The sequence below is a fragment of the Euleptes europaea genome, chromosome 6, assembly GCF_029931775.1.
Source record: "Euleptes europaea isolate rEulEur1 chromosome 6, rEulEur1.hap1, whole genome shotgun sequence".
NCBI lineage: Eukaryota > Metazoa > Chordata > Lepidosauria > Squamata > Sphaerodactylidae > Euleptes > Euleptes europaea.
Genome location: NC_079317.1, coordinates 100,968,025 through 100,987,825, shown reverse-complemented (window position 1 = coordinate 100,987,825; position 19,801 = coordinate 100,968,025). Strand labels below are relative to the sequence as shown.

Genomic DNA, 19,801 nt, shown 5'->3' with positions numbered 1-19,801 from the left:
GCGCTGGTTTTGGCTGGCGGAGGCCAAGGCCGAGGCGCTGAGGAGGGGCGGACAGGCGGACGGCAGGCTGGCCGGGGAGGGAAGGAAGGAAGGAGCCCAGGCGGCAGCAGCGGCGAGGAGGAGGAGGTCGGGGCTCGGGGGGAGAGCCATGTTTGATTCATGCACATTTTCCCCATCCAGATTCTCAAAACTCTGCATGGGGGGTTATTGGCCATTTATGCACGGGAGGTTTTGCCTTGGATTTGCCACTCAGATGCACATTTTCCCCAGCCAGATTCTCAAAACTCAACAATAAGCCCCCCTGCAGAGTTTTGAGAATGCAGATGGGGAAAATGTACAGTGTTTGTCAGTCATTGTCATGATTTAATTTTATGGATACCTTACATACAATTTAATTTTTATCAATAAATAAGATCACTATTAAGTATGATATCAAGTTTTATTCAGTGTACCTATAGTTTAATTAAGACTTAAAACTTTAATTAAAGTTTATTAAGTTAATAAACTTAAACTATATAGGTAGGTACACTGTTTAAGAAATTTGGCTCTCAAAAGAAATCTCAATCATTGTACTGATGATATTTGGCTCTGTTGACTAATGAGTTTGCCGACCACTGCTCTAGAATGAGAAGGGCTTACCTTAAAATCTCCTACTAAAGGACTAGTTTTCCCAACTTACCTGTAAATTAGCCACCACTTCCTGCATTTTGGGTCGACTGATGTCTAGAAAGCTTTCAATCAAGTCTCCATCAATAAACCCAGTAGCTAGCTCTGTCTTGCGTTCTGTATGAAATGATCTCCAAGTGCAATGAAGAGTCAAGGAAACAAACCTTACAACCACACCAGACTTAGATTTCCCTCTCAAGAACCAAGCACAGACTCTTGTGTCTTCCACATGCAATAACAGCACCAACCTCCAAAACATGACAGCATTTTAACAACATTCATTCACCCATCTATAAAATTAGGCTGTGGATTTTAGGGCAGGAATTGCGTCTTTATGTCTGTTTTGCTAGGCAACAGATAAATAATAGTAGTGCTTTACCAGAAAAAAGACATACAGAGTAACTGCATTGTTCTGAAACAATAGTTGAGTTCAGAGGAAAACTTTAGATAGTTAAGAAGCCGGTATCCTTGAGATGTGAAATAACATTGGGCAGGAAATTCTAGTTCCAGGCGTAGCATCCCATCTAACAGCCCTTTCCATCACCTCCTCAGCATAAAGGGTGACGATGCTGCAAAGAGACATATAATGCCCAATTATGGTGATACACTTGACAACACTCTGCTGTGGCACTGTTCTTTCAAGTGTATTGCCACTGAAATGGCATGTTCAAAACATTCCCCTTGTGCAGTCTTAAGTAGATATGCACTGAGTGGTCTTGCCTTTTGGGGAAGATGCAAAACTGATTTCCTGCACAAAGGGATGAGAAAGCAGGAACACTTTACATATGTGTAATATATGTAGGCCTGGATCTAGCGATGTAGAAGCAGAAACATAAAGACTTTCTTCCCCTATAATAGTACCCAGAAATTGGTTGCACTAGATCTTGTACAAGCAGAAACACAAGTAGGGATAAAAGTAATTTTGACAGTGCAAGTGGCTACCATATCCCCCCCTTGTGTTTTCTGCTTGTGTAAGAACTCTACCACAAGTGGAAAGTCTGGCCTGTGTGCTGAGCTACATTTTCAATGCAAAACATTTTGGATACAGTGAGCAGAGTTTATGAAACAACATGCCAAAATCCCAGAGGAATTTCTGTGTTCATCTGCTGCAGCAAACAGGAATCTTGTGGCGCCTTACAGACAAATGCAATTTTAGTCTAGCATAAGTTTTGATAGACTAGAGTCCATTTCATCAGATCTGAGAAAGTGGGCTGTAGTCCATGAAAACATATGCTAAAATAAAATGTGTTAAGCCTTTTATGACGCCACAAGATTCCTATTTTACCCTCGCTTTTCTTGATATTGCTGCTTTATGACATGGTTAATGGCTCCTTTTTTCCCAACTGCAGTATGTTTTTTCCTAGTTTTTGGTCTTCTCTGTCCTGTCACTCATCAGGGTCTTTCCTGCATACTTTTGGCCTATCAAAGTCCTGCAGGAGCCAGTTTTTGGACTTTTATCTCCCTGTAGATTATTCTTCTTTTGACATATGTTATCTGACCTAAGCTGATGATACTGTATTCAAATGTATAATGTTGTACCTGGTATATCTTTCTTGTTTCTTGCCAATATCTCCACTTACTTCTTGGTAATTTTTCTTGGATTTTTCAAAATCCTTTAAACCAAAAGTATGACTTTTTGTTCATATCCTGTCTTAGGAACATTTAGTATCAGTGGTATCACTTTCTGGCTGAAAGGTGAAATGCAACAACTCAAAGAACTTTAAACAGGATGATGATGGGGGGGTAAAGGATATAAGGAATGTTCAATTTTTCCCACACTCTTGATGACTTTGTTGAGTCTGTTCTGCAGATCAAGCAGGAGGTTATACCAACTTTCTGACAGTGAAGTCACCAATCCTACAATAGATAAGGAGAATTGTTACAATGGCATTTTCAAGCAACATTCAACTGTTACCATTTAAGACTCGGCTTTTGCCCATCCAGTCTTGGAAGATGCTGTTGTACCTCAGGATGTACTGAGAGATAAGATTTTCCTTCCACATATTCCTCCCAGGATCCCTTACTCAAACTTTGTTTTTCCACAACCTCCGGGTTAACAGTGCCCCCTCAATCCCTGGCATATTTTAATACCCACAAGCAGTGGCAGGCCTGTCTCAAGGAAAGATGGCAGAAGTTCCTGATGGGCTGTAATCATAGAATCATAGAGTTGGAAGGGACCACCAGGGTCATCTAGCCCAACCCCCCGCACGATGCAGGAAATTCATAATTACCTCCTCTCCCATACCCCTAGTGACCTCTGTTCCATGCCCATCTTACCAATCATTCCATTGACTGTGCCAAAGAGCACTGAGCCCTGTGTTGGTGTGGATGTTTCACCCAGATTCTGCATGACCAGGGACCCGTGACAAAAGACGTTGACAAACTCGCCCAGATGGAACAGCCCCAACTCCTGGAGATGCTGGCGTTCCTCATCTGTTGTGGCCGCACTGCAACACAGAAAGTCTCTTGGGCAAAAAAAACAATGGGGAGAACTCTCTCTCTCGTTCCCACTCTGTTGTGGATGCTAGGCGCCTACTTCTCTCCATCTTTTATGGAGGAAACTCACCTGTCCTTCTGACACACAAACAAGTTAAATGCGTTCTCTGCCCCTAGGAAGTTGTCATCATCCAGAATCTCCACCGCGCTCATCCAATTTGGATTAAAGTCTCGAGCAATCTGAAATGGAGGATAAATAACCCTATAATAGCATGCAGCCATCTATGTGGGAGTTCTCATTGCAAGAGTGTTTCCTTGCTCCAGTGTAGCTTTGAGATCTCTCTCATCCAGAAAGATAACTACTTATAAAAGAGGCAGGATGACAGACCTAACAGAAAAGAACCACATGTTGTTGTTGTTTTTTTAAAAAGCATCTTGTGCTATGGGTACAGTCTCTTGCATAGTTAGCGTCTCTGTCTTGAGCAACAGAGGGAGAATTCTGGGCAACTAGACAGCTTGCTAGATTATTCACCTCAGAAAATTCAAGAATGACTACTCTACAATGTCAGTTAATCCAGAAAGTCATTCTCTTCTTCGTGATGATCCCATTTTGTACCCCTGGCCCCGAATCCAAATTGGCTTTAACATAGTATAAAGGTGGATGGAGCACACCAGAGACATTTGGCACCTGAAGTGGAAAATCCAAATAGTTTTCCCATCTCCAAATATGCTATACTTCTGCACTGAATGTCCAGACTGATTAAAAGACAAGGGAAAAAAGTCCTATGTTCCCATCAAGCACCCCAAACTGTGGCATCCATTAAGGTAAAAGCACTGATACCTCTTCAAAGTTGCCTTCCATGGGCTTATAGGCAAGCAAAAGGACAGAGCGCATCAGATCGCCGACTAAGATGAAGTCACCCTTTGTCTTTACGTAGAGTGCCATGATATTGTTGTAATGATTGCATTCTGTGCGAAGCTCTTTCTCCGCTGTCCACTCATACAGCCGCACCTGGTGGGAGAGACCCAAGCCAAAATACAGCATGGAACACCAGGGAGCCCAAAGTGCTCACGTTTTCACCCAGTGTGCTAACCACTTCAGCTCTGGGGAACACCAATGAAAGAGCTTTTGGAAGACTTACCGTGCTATTTATGCTCGCTAGGAGTTTTCCATTGAATTCCACCATGGAATAAACGGCTCCCTTCACTTCTTTCTCAGCCAGGCTCTGCAATTTGCCTAGGATTCACATCAACACAACCAACCTTGAAAATGCACACACTCCACATTCTTCACAAAGCAGGGACCAAGGGTGGACAGGGGCAGGTTAGAAGTGCCCTTGGGAATTAGGAAAAAGTGCAATAATATTTGTGCTATTTTGGAAAACTGTGATAAGATCTTCCCAATATGCTTATTTTTCTGTTCTGGGGCTGATATAAGGCAGTTCTTAAAATATTGAGGCTTTTAGAGCAGAGGAGTCTTACAGTGCATTCCTAAGGAGAATTACTCCAGTCTAAGCCCATTTGTTTCAATGGATTTAGACTGGAGTAACTCTCCTTAGGAATGCACTATTGGAGCAAAGCTACCTCATGAGTATAAAGCAATACTCAAGACAAAATAATCATGACTTTAAAGGAAGCAAAAACAGCACTGGTCATGTCCGCAGATCTGCCTGCCAGAGGAGGCGTTAGTGTTGTTTGCACTGCACTGTTTTTGAATGTTCAGGAGGGTGTTTTCATATAGGAAATATGGTTGCAGTTCATTGCACCACTTGCTGTATGTATTATATTGTTTGTACTGCATCGATCTCAAATTTTTGTTAACCAGCTGGTGTATTGTCTGTGATATATCTCACACTATTATCTTTATACCCTTATTTATTCTCATTTTGTAATCTGCTTTGAATCTCAGTAAGAAAGGCAGGCTGTAAGTACAGCATATAAATAAATATGTGGAACTGTGGAAATGGATTCACATGTCCCACTCTTACCATCAGAATAATGAAACACCACGATACGGCCTTGCTTGGGTTCAGCTTCATCGGGATAAACCATGGCGGTGCCCACAATAAAATATGTGTTGGGGTCTTTGCCCAGTTTGCAAGAGACCAGGCTTAGTGCATACTCATTCTGCAGAAACTGGTGAGCGTGAAGCACTAAGAGCAAAAAGAGAAGAAACTGGTCAGAGTGCTGCAAACCATATTTTCCAACATACCAAAGAGTTAAATGTGCAACAAGTATAAATAACAGAACAGAAGCCACCCTACAACACATGCTTACAATTCATGGGTCTCCATCCCCAACTCCCCAAAAACCTGTCTCTCACCCTTATGCAGCCCAAGGAGCTGTACCTTCAAACGTGTGCTGATCTATAATGAGCAGGTTGTGCACCTCCACCTCTTCACCAAACGATGTCTCATGTGGGGCTGTGCTGCTCGAGAATAACTTGCTGGAGCTCACGCTACTGGAAAGGGCCTGGAACAGGAAGAGAAGGGTTATCCCTTCAACTACTTCCATGGGCCCTGGAGGTACCAAAGGGGCCAGAAAGCAAACAGGGAACACACAGCCAGGGGAAGGAAATAACTAAGCCCCACTGAATGGGGCCAGTCCATTATATGCTCTCCAATATACCACAGGAACAAGAACATTTGTATAAGACAGTATTTGCCAAGTTCGTAAGCATCAGGACCATATTGAGATTGAGGAAAAGAAAACAATGGAAAGGATTTGGAAGAATGTGTTGGTTATGGCACAATTAAGAAATAACAGATCAGAATTGCTAGGTTTCCTAGTGACTGTTGATTGGAGAGGCATTTGGAAAACAGCCTAGAAGAGATAAATGGCAAAATGACCTGAAGATCTCCTTATAATAGGATATAGAGAAATTTATGTAAACACTAGAAATTGAAGGAAAACAGGAATTTCAGTAACTCAGGATCTCCACAGGGTGGCTCGACTGAAATATTTATTTCCACCACCGAGCAACAGTTATCTAATCCCAGGACAGGAGGACCACACACTCGGAACCTAAGGGCCATACTGTCTGACACAAGTTGGAAGAGACTAGTGCCTTAACAACTGTCAATCACAGGGAAAACACAGCTGTGGGAGTCTTGTTACTGATGCTAGCTGCTTGTACAGCATCCCATACCCATATAAATTCAAGGGGTTTCTTTTCACCTGGGTGCTTGCACTGGGCCTCAGTGCAGTGGTACCTCCACTGGAATCCTGAACCTCAATGCGACTAGAGAGTACTCCAAAACACTGAGACACTTCCTGATAGCAGATCTTCCTGCATGACAAAAACATATACACGGGTAAGTGCCAAGACAGTGAACAAGACTCACACCAATGCTTTTCGGTAAACTGAACTTCAAGAATTTCAAGAGAAGAAATATTCCTCATCCCAAATCCTTTCCTGCAAGAACCCCTAAGTAAGAGCCCACTTTCCAGGCACTAGAAAAGGCAAAAGGAAGAGGAGGCTTCCATAAACGAGGATGATTCGTCTCTCCAGTTAACCTTTGGCACTGTGAAAGATGTTGGCCTAATGACTCCATGGCAACAGGTTCCTGCTCAGCTCACCTTGGTGACTCATACAGAGGGACAGTGCGGATATGCAGCTTCTGAATCTCGTCAATGGTGCCGATTGTCAAAGTGCTGTTGTTGGCCAAAGCCAGGCTGCAAAATAAGGACAAGCAAAATGTTTCACAGAAAGAAATGCAACCTCCCCCACCAACCCTCCCCGCACAACGCCTTCTGCCTCCAAAATTCCTGCCCACAAAGCTAAAGCAATGAGAGGAACACACAGGTCAAGAAAGGCATTAACATCCTGCTTTCTCCAGATACTATGCTTGAGCTAAGTGAAAACGCATGTGAGGTGCTCCAGCCAACTTCGGCAATCCCAAAAAGTCACTTGCTCAGACAGGCAGGTCTAAAGCAGGTAAACGTTTATTCAGGAGCCGCAGATACAGCATGAGCAATCCACAGGTTCAAAGCTGCTAATGACAAACCAAACTACAAAGCATAACTTTAAGCACAGAGTCATCCCAGGTGCAAAGCCAAGCGGCCTGGGAGCTAGGAGATAACGGTGCCTGGTAGGAAGTAGGGAGTGAGCAAGCCATAATACTGAAGTTGCCTGCTTGCGACTCAAGGTCAGAGCGGGGGGGAGGAAAGGAGCGGGGACAGCTTGAACAGTTCAGAGAAACAAAACCAAAGGATAACACTTGAACAGAAATGGGCCTAACTCATGTCAAGAGCCTGCCTGGACAGCCAGACTCCTGACAGCTTGAACATCTCAGAGAAACAAAGCCACTAGATACACATGAACAGCAAAACCAATAGACACTGGAACAGAAGTAAGCATGACGCTGTTGACATTTAAGACTGCACAGAGCAAGCAGATTGCAATGATCTGAGTGACAGCCAGGTGATAGGTGGTGTCACATGACAGCTCAATGACTGAGCAGAAAATTTGGCTGAAACTGGACTGAGCTAGATGGTCCTGGCAACTAGGCAGCCAACAGTTCATTGGCTGGGACACTGTGCCAGAAGTGTATATATATATGTAATATGTGTGAATAGTTGTTGTGGGGTATGAGAAGGACGTGCTGGCGAAGCACTGTGAATAAAAGAGCACTTTTGTATATGTGCTGTCTCTGCTGTATTCACTCGCTACTGGGGCGACTACCACTTCTCACAAAACACCAACAGGGTTATGGGCCAAGCTCAGCTCAACTGCGCTACATCCTGGAGGTTCTGAACGGAGGTTCTATCTGTGGAACAAGGGCTGTGGTGAGCAGAGGGAGTGAGTGAATGTCTGGTGTGGATTCAGATGAAGCAGAGGAGGTGGCAAGCCGGTCTGCTGAAAGCAGCGCGTCTGAGGAGGAGGAGAGCGACACAGAGGAGGAGCAGCTGGGAGCGGAAGAAACCATGGCTCAGGCTGCAATGTCCTTGCTTGTGGAGAAGCTCACTTCTACCAATTATAATGTGTGGGCGCTGCGTATGGAACACTATCTAAAAAGGGAGGCACTATGGATTTATGTCTCTAACCCCCGGACCCTGAGACAGCTCAAGACATGGTGAAAGATGAGAAGGCATTGGATACAATTGTGCTCAGCGTAGCTGATGACCAACTTGTACATGTCTTGGGTAAGCTGAAAGCCAAATCAGCATGGGACTCCTTGTGTAAGGTGTATGTGCAGAAAACAGCTGGCTCTTTAATAGCCATTACCAGGCGTATGTACAGGACTGTTATGCAACCGGGGGTGTCAATTAGGAAGCATAACAACACGTTAACAGAATGCTTCCAGATGCTAGAACTGAGAGGGAAAACTTTGTTGGGCGAAGACAAAGTCTTTATCATACTAAGCTCTCTGACTGAGGACTATAACATGCTAATTACTGCTTTGGAGTCGGTGGAAGTAGATAAACTGACCTTGGAGTATGTCACAGGGAGACTGTTGGAGCACGAGCAGAGATTAAACGTGTCAGCATCTGGGAAAACTGCCAAGTTGGAGAGAGGCATGGAGGAGACACATTGCTTCACCGGCCGGGATTCACAGAAAGAAAGCCGAAGGAAGATTTTCAGCATGTGGCATTGAAAGTCAGGAAATGCTTTGCATGTGGATCTATGAATCACCTAAAGAGGGACTGCCCCGACATCAAGAAAAGGAGCCAAGGGGAGCAGTCTTCAAAGAACGCAGCCAGAAGTCAGAAGGTGTCACTGGTGCTGACAGAGACTATTGACTCTACTGGCGTTTGGATTCTGGACTCTGGGGCTTCTCAGAACATTTGCCAGAACGAGGAGCTGTTACAGGATGTGCACAGTTCCAGCTTACAGCATGTCAGCTTAGCTGATGGACGTAATTCAGATGTGGCATGTGAGGGAAGTGTGAGGTTCCCTGCACTGAGCTATGTGTTTAAAAAGGTGCTATGTGTACCAACCATTGAAAATAATTTGCTGAGTGTCTGTGCGCTAGACAATGCAGGGTTTACAGTAACCTTTGCTGGAAAGTCATGCCAGATAGCAAAGGATGGAGAAGTGCTTCTGAAGGGGAGGCTGTGTCATAATGTATATGTAGTGGAAACTGTGCATGTGGAGGCTGAAATAGTAATTAATCAAAGTCCACATGACGGCTGCCTGCATTTGCTGCATAGGCGTCTCGGCCATGCAGGGTACGATGCTATAAATAAGACGTTGTCTTTACTGGGAAAAGAAAAAGTGAAAAAATGTGGGAGGTTTCTGGACTGTGAGGTCTGTAAATGTGTCAAATCTAAGGCTTACCCAGTGGCTAGACACAGTGACAGAATGTCAGAAAAGGCTTTACAGTTGGTACATGGCGATGTAATCGGTTCTTTCAGAGAAAGCCATTCAGGTAATAAATATGCACTGGTTCTGACAGATGACCATAGTAGATTCACGTGGGTGTTTCCCATAAAGAAGAAGTCTGATGTGTTTGAAACTTTCAAGTACTGGGCTAGAAGGGTGCAAAAGCAGCTTGGTCAGGAGCTGTGTGCTTTGCAAACAGACTTTGGTGGCGAATTTATGTCAATGCATTTGCTAAGTGGTTGCAGGAACAAGGTGTGCAACAAAGGGTGGCAAATGTGGCTGTGCCACAGGAAAATGGAATAGCTGAAAGGCATGGTGGGATGCTACAGACTAAAATGTATGCAATGTTGCAAGATGCAGAATTACCCATGACCTTTTGGGCTGAAGCCATAAAGGCAGCCAGCTATTTGCCAAACAGGATCTGGACTAGGTCCATAGACAATATTCCATACAGGGTACTGTATAACAAAGATCCTAGCCTGAGCTATCTCAGAGTGTTTAGAGTGAAGGCCTGGGTAAATGTTCCTTTAAACCAGAGAAGGAAAGGAGGAGCAAGAGCCAAGAAGCTCACTTTCCTGGGTTATCAAACAGGGATGAAGGACTACAGGTTTGCAAATGAGCAGAATTCCTTGAGTTTTAGCAGATCTGCCAACTTTTGTGAAAACAGTAATTGGGATAAAATTCATGGACAGCAGGTGTCACAGCAAGTACTTCCTTTGTCAGATATCTCTCAGGATGGAAATGGAGTGAAACTGGAGGGATGTCCTTGTAGGGCCTCATCAGAGTGTGTGTAAAGTGAAAAGCCGATACCTAGAGTGTCCAGCAGGAGTACCAAAGGAGTTCCTCCTGTGAGGTTTGGTTTTGAAACAAATGATGTAAACCATGTGTATATAAAAGAACCACAGAGTTATCAGGAGGTGATGTTGCTGGAAGGGAAAGAAAAGGAGGGTTGGCTAGAAGCCATGAAGTCGGAGCTTGACTCTCTCCAGGAGAATGAAGTGTTTTCTTTAACTCACCTACCGGCACAAAGAAATGCCATTGGTTGCAGGTGGCTGTACAAAGTCAAATATCTTCTTGGTGGGAAAATTCTTAGGAAGGCCAGGCTAGTGGCCAAGGGTTATTCTCAGAGGGAGGGACAGGATTTTGACGAAGTCTTTGCCCCCACTGTAAAATCTGACACATTAAAAGCTGGATTATGCAAGGCTGCAAGGGACAGTATGCAGGCGCATCACTTTGATTTTACAACAGCTTACTTGAATGCAAGTCTCAGTGAGGAATCGTACATGGAGCAAATTCCAGGGTTTGAAAGCAAAGACGAGCAAGGTGTGCTGAGACTACATAAGGCAATCTATGGGTTGAAGCAGAGTGCACGGGCGTGGTCACAATGCCTTAGCAAGGCGTTAATCAAACTTGGTTTTCAGCAAGGTGTGGCTGACCCATGCATGTTCACAAAGCGTGTAGGTGACACAGAATGTGTACTTGTTGTGTATGTGGACGATATCTGCCTTATGTTCGACACAGAAGAGCAATTGCAGTGGTTTAAAAAGGCTGCTGGGAGCTTGTTCAAAATAAAGCACTTGGGAAATATTCAAAATTATCTGGGGGTAGAAATAACCAGAAACCCAGAGGGATATTTTGAATTGAGTCAAGAGAAGAAAATTGAACAACTGTTAATAAAGTTTGGAATGATTGAGGCTAAATGTATGGATACTTCCATGACAACAGGGTATGCAAAGGAAATGGATGACAAGGTGTTCCACAACAAGGTGTTGTATCACTCCCTGGTGGGATCCTTACTGTATTTGTCATGTTGGACCAGACCTGACATATGTATAGCAGTACATTTATTATGCCAGAAATGTGTGTGTCCTTATGACAAGGATTGGATAGCAGCAAAGAGGGTGCTGCGGTATCTTAAGGGTACAGCTTCAGCTAAGCTGAGTCTCAAAGCTGATGAGGAGGAGCCAGTCACTGTTTACAGTGATGCTAGTTGGGGAGACAGGGAAGACGGGAAATCCACTACTGGGTGTGCGGTGTATTTGCATGGAGCCCTAATCATGTGGAAGTCATTAAAACAAACCCATGTCTCAACTAGTACGTGTGAGGCTGAATACTCAGCAATAAGTGATTGTGAGATACAGTTGGAATGGCTACAGCAACTGGTTAAAGATCTAAACCTGAAATGGAACCTGCCTGTGAGTGTATTTTGTGACAATACTGCAGCACAGCAGTTGGCAGGGGACCAAGGCATTAGAACAGGGAGCAAACATATCAGTATCAGGTACAATAATGTCAGGGTAGCAGTAAACAATGGGTTTATTAAGTTAAAACATTGTGCATCAAATGATAACATTGCCGACATGTTTACCAAATGTTTACCTGTGGAAAAGTTTGTAAAATTTTGATGTTCTTTTGGGCTTGCTATGTCAGTCTAGGAGGAGTGTTGACATTTAAGACTGCACAGAGCAAGCAGATTGCAATGATCTGAGTGACAGCCAGGTGATAGGTGGTGTCACATGATAGCTCAATGACTGAGCAGAAAATCTGGCTGAAACTGGACTGAGCTAGATGGTCCTGGCAACTAGGCAGCCAACAGTTCATTGGCTGGGACACTGTGCCAGAAGTGTATATATATATGTAATATCTGTGAATAGTTGTTGTGGGGTGTGAGAAGGACGTGCTGGCAAAGCACTTTATCACTGTGAATAAAAGAGCACTTTTGTATATGTGCTGTCTCTGCTGTATTCACTCGCTACTGGGGCGACTACCACTTCTCACAAAACACCAACAGACGCTTGGCATGACTCTTGACATTCTGCCCCCCTTAAGACCCGCCTTCCAGATCCAGGACAGGTCGAGGCTTTTGGGGGTAGGCGTCATGAAACTGTCAGACCAGACGGGGGGCTGCTACATGTGGGGCTGCCACCCATTCATCCTGTGCTGGTCCCAGATGTTTCCAACTTATCAAATAGAACAACTTCCTTTTTTTTCAGTTTGGAATCAAGGATTTTAGAAACATCCAGGTGCACCTCCCCTCCCACCACAGTAGGTACTTCGGGCTTAGGTTCAGGGTGGAATTGGGGAGCCGCTACATAGGGCTTGAGAAGACTGATATGAAACACCGGGTGGATTCCCCTGAGGGCTTTGGGAAGCGCCAGCTCTACAGCCACTTCGTTGATCACCCTTGCAATGGGATAGGGACCTACATACTTGTCACTAAGCTTTTTACATGGTCATAGAGTCCGCAGGTTTTTGGTGGACAGGTAGACTTGATCCCCCACCTTAAAGTCCCACCCCGGGGAACGATGTTTATCCGCATGCTCTTTGTATTTGCGTTTAGCTCGCTCCGGATTCTTCTGGAGCCAAGGCCATGTGTTCTGAACCACCTGCACCCAATCTCCCACTTCATTTTTCACCCCCTCCTCCTGGAGTAGTTCTACGTTCCCAAAGGCTCCGAAATCCTTGCCGTATACCACCTGGAAGGGACTGTACCCCGTAGACGAATGAGGAGCATTATTGTAAGCATATTCAGCAAAAGGCAGTAAATCCACCCAATCTGGTGATAGTTCACGTAACAGCGCAAATAACATTCCAGCACCGAATTAACTCGTTCTGTCTGTCCATCCGTCTGAGGATGGTGTGCCGAAGACAAACCTTGTTCTACCCCCATTAGTTTTAAGAAAGCTTTCCAGAACTTAAGCCACGAATTGGGCCCCCTGTCGGAGATTATCTTGCGTGGGAACGAGTGATGTTTCATCATGTGTGTAATGAACATGCGTGCCAGCTTCTGGGCTGTTGGTAAGCCCGTACAAGGAACAAAATGCACTTGCTTAGAAAATAAGTCCGTCACCACCCACAACACTGTCTTCCCTCGGCTGGGGGGAAGATCCGTAATAAAGTCCATGGCAATGACCTCTGGGAACGGACGTGACTTCCAAGGGTTTGAAAAGTCCCGGGGGCTTCCCCATAAGTCTTTTAGAGGTTGCGCAGGTGGGGCAACTGTGCACGAAAAGGTCCACATCAGCTCTCATGCCCGGCCACCAAAATTGACGCCTCAATAAATGCAAAGACTTGACAAACCCAAAATGTCCTGCAGTTTTTGCCCCATGAGCCATCTCCAACACCTCCCTCCGAACCGTTTCCGGAACATATAGTTTTACCCCATGAAACCACAACTCCTCCTGGCAAGTGAGAGCTTGAGGAAGCTTTTGGCCCTCCTCTTCCTGGCGTGCGGCTTCGGCCACCCTCATACGGAAAGCCTCCGGGAGTCCGCTTACCGGGTCTGAGTCCACTGCTCGGCTCTGAGCACGAGTGACCACGGCCAATCCCGGCACCTCCCCACATTGTTCCGGGGTGAATAAGGAATCCACAGGGCGGTCGATTTGACTGCGGTATTGGGGGAGTCGGGACAATGCATCAGCCAGACAATTTTCTTTCCCTGGAACATGTTTCACTACAAATCGAAACTTGGCAAAGAACTCTGCCCAACAAACTTGTTTGGCTGATAATTTTCTAGACCCCTTTAGCGCCTCCAAATTTTTGTGATCGGTCCAAACCTCAAAAGGAACGTCAACCCCTTCCAGGAAATGTCTCCAGACCGTGATGGCATGTTTCACGGCCGCTGCCTCCTTTTCCCAAATAGCCCAATTTAGTTCAGCTTGAGAGAATTTCTTAGAAAAATATGCACACGGTTGCAAGTGGCCACCCTCACCCATTTGTAAAAGTGCCCCTCCCATGGCAACATCTGAAGGGTCCACCTGAACAACGAAAGGTTTTTCACAATCAGGGTGTTTCAATACTGGTTCAGACATGAACAACCGTTTTAGCGTGTCAAACGCTTGTTGACATTCAGGAGACCAAAGTAACCTGGCGGATGGCAGTGTGCTGCAGGCCCCTTTCCTTTCGTTCACAAAAGAGAGGCGAGAGGCAAGGCTACTTGCGCAAAGTCATTTATAAAATTGTGGTAGAAATTAGCGAAACCGAGAAATTGCTGCAGTTGCTTGCGAGTAGTGGGGACTTCCCACACCACTACAGCGTGAACCTTTTCTGGGTCCATAGCGAGCCCCTGCTGTGACACTATATATCCCAGAAAGGTTATGGAAGACTGATAAAAGTCACATTTGGAAACCTTGGCGTACAACTTGTGGGCACGCAATAGACTTAACACTTCCTTCACAAGAGCCACATGCTTGTCCATGGTTTTGGTGTATATTAAAATGTCGTCCAAATAAACAATCACTCCTTTGAACAATAAATCATGCAACACCTCATTGATCATTTGCATGAAGACACTCGGAGCCCCCGTCAAGCCAAACGGCATTACTAAATATTCAAACATTCCAAAGCAACTAGAGAAGGCAGTCTTATGTTCATCTCCTTCCCTGATCCTAATGTGATGGTACGCTTCCACTAAATCAAGCTTAGTAAAAATCCGACCTTCCTTCAACTGAGCGAGCAGATCTGGAATGAGAGGAAGGGGGTAGGCATTAGTCTACGTGACCGCATTGAGTCTGTGGAAATCTATACAGAGTCGCAAATCACCAGTCTTTTTCTTCACAAAGAAAGCGGGTGCCAAGTGAGGCGCTGAGGACGGACGTATGAACCCCCTTGCCAAGTTAGTGTCCAAATAGTCTCTTACACCGCCTTTTCCTTATGGCTGATGGGGTAGATTTTCCCTTTTGAGAGTTTGCCCTCCCTCACCACCTTAATTGCACAGTCAGTGGTTCGGTGGGGGGGCAATTCATCACACTTGTGCACATCAAATACATCTGCAAACTGTGCATATTCCTTGGGGAGTTGAGGCGGCGGAGCCTCTGCTGGCGGATGGTCTTACAACGCAACTGCTTGTTCTCTGAACGCCACCTCCCTCTTGTGTCGGCCACACTGAGCTTGCGAAAACGTAATAGTCCGTTCTTTCCAGTCTATGGTAGGACTATGACCACGTAGCCAGTTCATTCCCAATACTATGGGGTACTTAATAGTGGGGGCTATGGTAAAATGGAGCTGTTCCCAGGCGACCCGGGCTGTTCTATGCGTGACCGCTCCCCCCCAAAGTCACTACCATCCATCTGGGCAAACTGAATGGGTTCGGCAACTCAACCCTCTTCACCCTTAATTCACGTGCAGTCTCTTCATTTATTAAAGTCCGAGCACAGCCTGAATCAACTAGCGCTGATACTCGTAACACGCCCCCCCAGGTAACGCAAGGGCGACCTTAATGAACACATTGTCCTCATGATCGCTTACCATCACCGGAGCTCCCTGCTCAAGGTCCGGGGCGGCCTGCTGTGGAGCTCCCTTCACAGCAGACCGACGGCGTTTTTTGCTGGCAGGCTCCACTCATCCCCCTCACTGGAAGAAGAGGAGTCTAGGTTTGCAATCCGCGGCTCCGATGAGCTGGTAGCTTTTGGCGGTTCTTGGGTGGGTTGAAGCTGAAGAGCTGGGGGTGTCCCCCGACGTCCCGGCAGGGCGCTTCTGCGGTGGGCCTGTCCCTCGGTGCACGCCTTCTCCGAACCCACAGCAGCTGGCTGGACTGGGGCCGGTTTTTCAGACCGGGATGGGCAACGAGCGGCAAAATGCCCCAAGCCTTCGCAAACGAGACAGGCACCACTCTGGAACTGTTTACTCCGTTCCACCGCTGACAGACCCCCTCCTTGCAAGGACCGAAAGTCTTTAGGGGCGCCTGGCTTATCTCCACAGGGCTTGGTCTCCTGCGCAGTACGCTGCTTCGAGAGTTGCAACAGTTGCCTACGGTTCTCGATGTCGGCTGCATGCCGCACCCATCCCTCCACGTCCGGAGGATTCCCTTGCATGAAAGCCCAGTGCTACAATTCGGGATTGAGCCCCTCCCGGAAATACTGTACTCGGGTGGCCTCACTCCAGTCCAGAATTTTACTCGAGAGCAATTGAAACTCGCTAGCATACTGCACCACCGACTTAGTCCCTTGGCGCAGCTGCAAAAGAGCAGTCTTGGCCCGGTCCCCCCGGTGCAGGTCTTCAAACTGGTTACGGAGGGCTATCATAAAGTCATCCAAACTTCTCAAAACTCGAGAGCGCAGTTCGTACTGTTGCACCATCCACGCCGCCGCTTCCCCCTAAAGCAGCGATGCAACGTATTGAACCTGGCTTTCGTCCGAGGGGAAGGTTGCACCTTGTTCACACAGCTGCCCCAGAGGCGGCGGTGGTAGGACCGGTTGGTTACAGGGAGGCTGCTGAGGCTGCTGTTGCCGCAAGTCATTCAACTCATGCCACATTTCTTGCATCAAGGTTTGCATGGCATCCATCCTTTCCGCCATCTCCTGCTTCTCGAAGCGGAGTTGCTGGCATTCCTCCTCCCATTCGCGCCACCAGACCGATTCCCTACGGATCGGGTCCTCCTCAAACTTTTCAAGCATCCCAGAAATCGCTGGCCTCCGGCGCCTACTGTCCGCCCCCGACCCCATCCAAGGTCGGGGGGAATCCATCCAGGATCGAACATGAGAAACCTTGGGTACCACACCCTTCCCGGTGCCGCTTGGTTTCTTGTTCCCTGACTTGTCCTCCTCTGAGCCAGGGTCGGGCTCGGTCAGAGGCACCGTCTTGTCCACGTCATTCTTGTCGTCTCCATCCCCCGCCATAGCCACCCTCACGTTGGGTTGGGAGCGGAGAACGGAGCAAAAAGATTAGCAGCTTAATGTGAGGTTCTCCAGCCAACCTTGGCAATCCCAAAAAGTCACTCGCTCAGACAGGCAGGTCTAAAGCAGGTAAACGTTTATTCAGGAGCCACAGATACAGCATGAGCAATCCACAGGTTCAAAGCTGCTAATGACAAACCAAACTACAAAGCATAACTTTAAGCACAGAGTCATCCCAGGTGCAAAGCCAAGTGGCCTGGGAGCTAGGAGATAACGGTGCCTGGTAGGAAGTAGGGAGTGAGCAAGCCATAATACTGAAGTTGCCTGCTTGCGACTCAAGGTCAGAGCAGGGGGGGAGGAAAGGAGCGGGGACAGCTTGAACAGTTCAGAGAAACAAAACCAAAGGATAACACTTGAACAGAAATGGGCCTAACTCATGTCAAGAGCCTGCCTGGACAGCCAGACTCCTGACAGCTTGAACATCTCAGAGAAACAAAGCCACTAGATACACATGAACAGCAAAACCAATAGAGACACTGGAACAGAAGTAAGCATGACACTTGGCATGACTCTTGACAATGCAAGCAACAGATAAGCAGAAGCAGACGTATATATGGGACAAGTATCATGACTTGTAGATGAGGGATTCCCTATGCGGACACAGTTGCACATACATATTACAACACCAGAGGTGGAAGATATTTCTGTGTATGGTTGTGGAAAAGAACCCATATACTGATACCACAGACCAACCTGTGTGTTATAGAAAGAGTACTTACTGCAAAGAGTGTGATATTTGCATTTATGACACTGCTATTTGCTCCAATCAGTCTCCTCCAGCTCCTCTCTCACTGTGAAGAAGCAGCCTTTTTAGCTTCCTTGTCATCTCGATAAAGTGTTCCTGCTATGAGGGTCAGTCACTCTAGCAGGGACCTCCTCACTGCCAGTCTAAACTGTCTTTCAGAAAACTGCCTTTCATCTCGTGTACATGCAACTATTCCCCACACCATATTTCTCCTGCTCTTAAGAAGAAAAGTTTCTGAATAATCAGTCTTATAGTGGAATGAAATACCTGAAGCAATGGCTGCTGTATTTTATCTTCATGACTGACTGTCATCTGTTATCTTAGAGGTACACGATGAGTGCCAAAATCACTCAACGTAATCTTACACTTCAGCTTTACTGAGTGCGGCTCAGATATAGGATACTAAACCATAAAAATGCAGACCGCCTATCTCAGAATGGGGATTGATCATTTCTGAGTAATTTTGCTTCTGAAGGGGGAAGGAATGTAGCAGGAAGAATATTTCCTGCGTAGAGACAGGATGAATGAGAGAGGTATGCATTCTGCTTGTGACAGTGGTTTTCTGAAGATGATTTAGGATGGCTGTGTGGGGATCTCCCCCCCCCCCAAATTACTTCAACACAGAACAGGATCAACCCATCAAAGGAACCGGAAAAGACTGTTATGAACAGCAAAAGGAAGAGGAGAAAGGGAGAGAACCTTTACAGTTTATCCTTGGAATGCTCTGTTTTGCAGCTACCATTTTGATAATGGTCTTGTAAGTAAATAGTGCTTATTCTTGTGACTTCTACATGGGCTGCAAAGACCCCTGTACTTAAAGGTCCATTTCCAGAAGTTAGCTCTCAATGCTATGACATCATACAAGAAAATTGCAGCTCCTACATGTAAAGCAGGACTCAGCAGGGAGGGAGGGAGGGCGCTATGCTCTAGCCACAGCAAGACAATGAAAGAGGAGCAACAAAATACACGCACCTGTCAGGATATCCATCTGAGTTGAGAGGACACATGTAGTTTACTTCCTTAAGATTAACATTAGAGAAGACTAGTTTGTGGTTGCTGCTGTAAATCACAGTTGGCCGGTCAGAGCAAGCAAATACATTGGTGGTGGAAAGGGAACGGAATGTCCTAAGAACAGTGGGCTGGGTTCCCAAAGTCACTTTCTTACGATCACTCAACAAACCTGGTGTGGAAAAGCAAATGCATTAGGGGTTACCCCTGCTGATCTGGCTCTGAAAACCTCCATTCTAGCCTGGATTAGGGCCTCCATCTTAAAATAAAATGGGATCCTGAGTGGAATCTATTTTTGAAGATGTGCTACATGAAGTTATTGCTCCCAAAAAACCCCAACAAATAGCATGCTTTGTTTTTTGAGTGACATAACTGCAATGTCAGAAACAAGTAAAACAACCTGAAGATAAGCCAGAGTCTATGTGTGCCCACAAGGCCCTCTAGTGGATTTTTATGTAAAACAGTTTTTTACATAAAAACAAATAATTTAACATCACACCCTACTCCCTCCTGAATTAATCAATTCACTCAAATCAGCTTCTGGAGGATGCTAGAACTGCATAAATGGTGGGAAAAATCTCCCACTGTCCCTGCACAAACATCAGTCACTCCATACTCTCAGTTACTTTTGACCCAGACATTCAGATGTTGCCTGGTCCACTCATTACTGGGCAACTACACAACACACACTCCAACCACAACAGAGAACTTGTGACTGTTTTCTCACCCATACCCATCCCACTCACAAGCCAACAAGAAAAAGCAGGAACAGGAACTAGTTGGAGAGTGACCAATGCTTGTGTGCCACCTGAAAACAGCTGAAAAACAACATGATTCCCATATTGGCTCACTCCCTTGTGAAAAATCTCCTTCTCATTCAAGAGGTACCACGAAGAGCCATGGGGGTAACTGCCTCTTTACACAGAACTCTTGATTAGATTAAGACCA

At 46.0% G+C, this 19,801-nt stretch overlaps 1 protein-coding gene across 1 annotated transcript in view; it reads right to left on the bottom strand.

The window, feature by feature from the left end:
* Positions 1-19,801, bottom strand: part of DDB1 (damage specific DNA binding protein 1) — a 53,671-nt gene that overhangs the window by 1,071 nt on the left and 32,799 nt on the right. The window contains exons 16-26 of the mRNA XM_056851184.1: positions 18,818-19,025; positions 6,682-6,777; positions 6,280-6,391; positions 5,451-5,574; positions 5,091-5,255; positions 4,245-4,339; positions 3,944-4,114; positions 3,233-3,342; positions 2,944-3,113; positions 2,421-2,523; positions 680-803 (exon numbers count right to left, since the gene is read on the bottom strand). Coding sequence (XP_056707162.1) covers positions 680-803; positions 2,421-2,523; positions 2,944-3,113; positions 3,233-3,342; positions 3,944-4,114; positions 4,245-4,339; positions 5,091-5,255; positions 5,451-5,574; positions 6,280-6,391; positions 6,682-6,777; positions 18,818-19,025 — 1,478 coding nt within the window. The remainder of the gene's footprint in view (positions 1-679; positions 804-2,420; positions 2,524-2,943; positions 3,114-3,232; positions 3,343-3,943; positions 4,115-4,244; positions 4,340-5,090; positions 5,256-5,450; positions 5,575-6,279; positions 6,392-6,681; positions 6,778-18,817; positions 19,026-19,801) is intronic.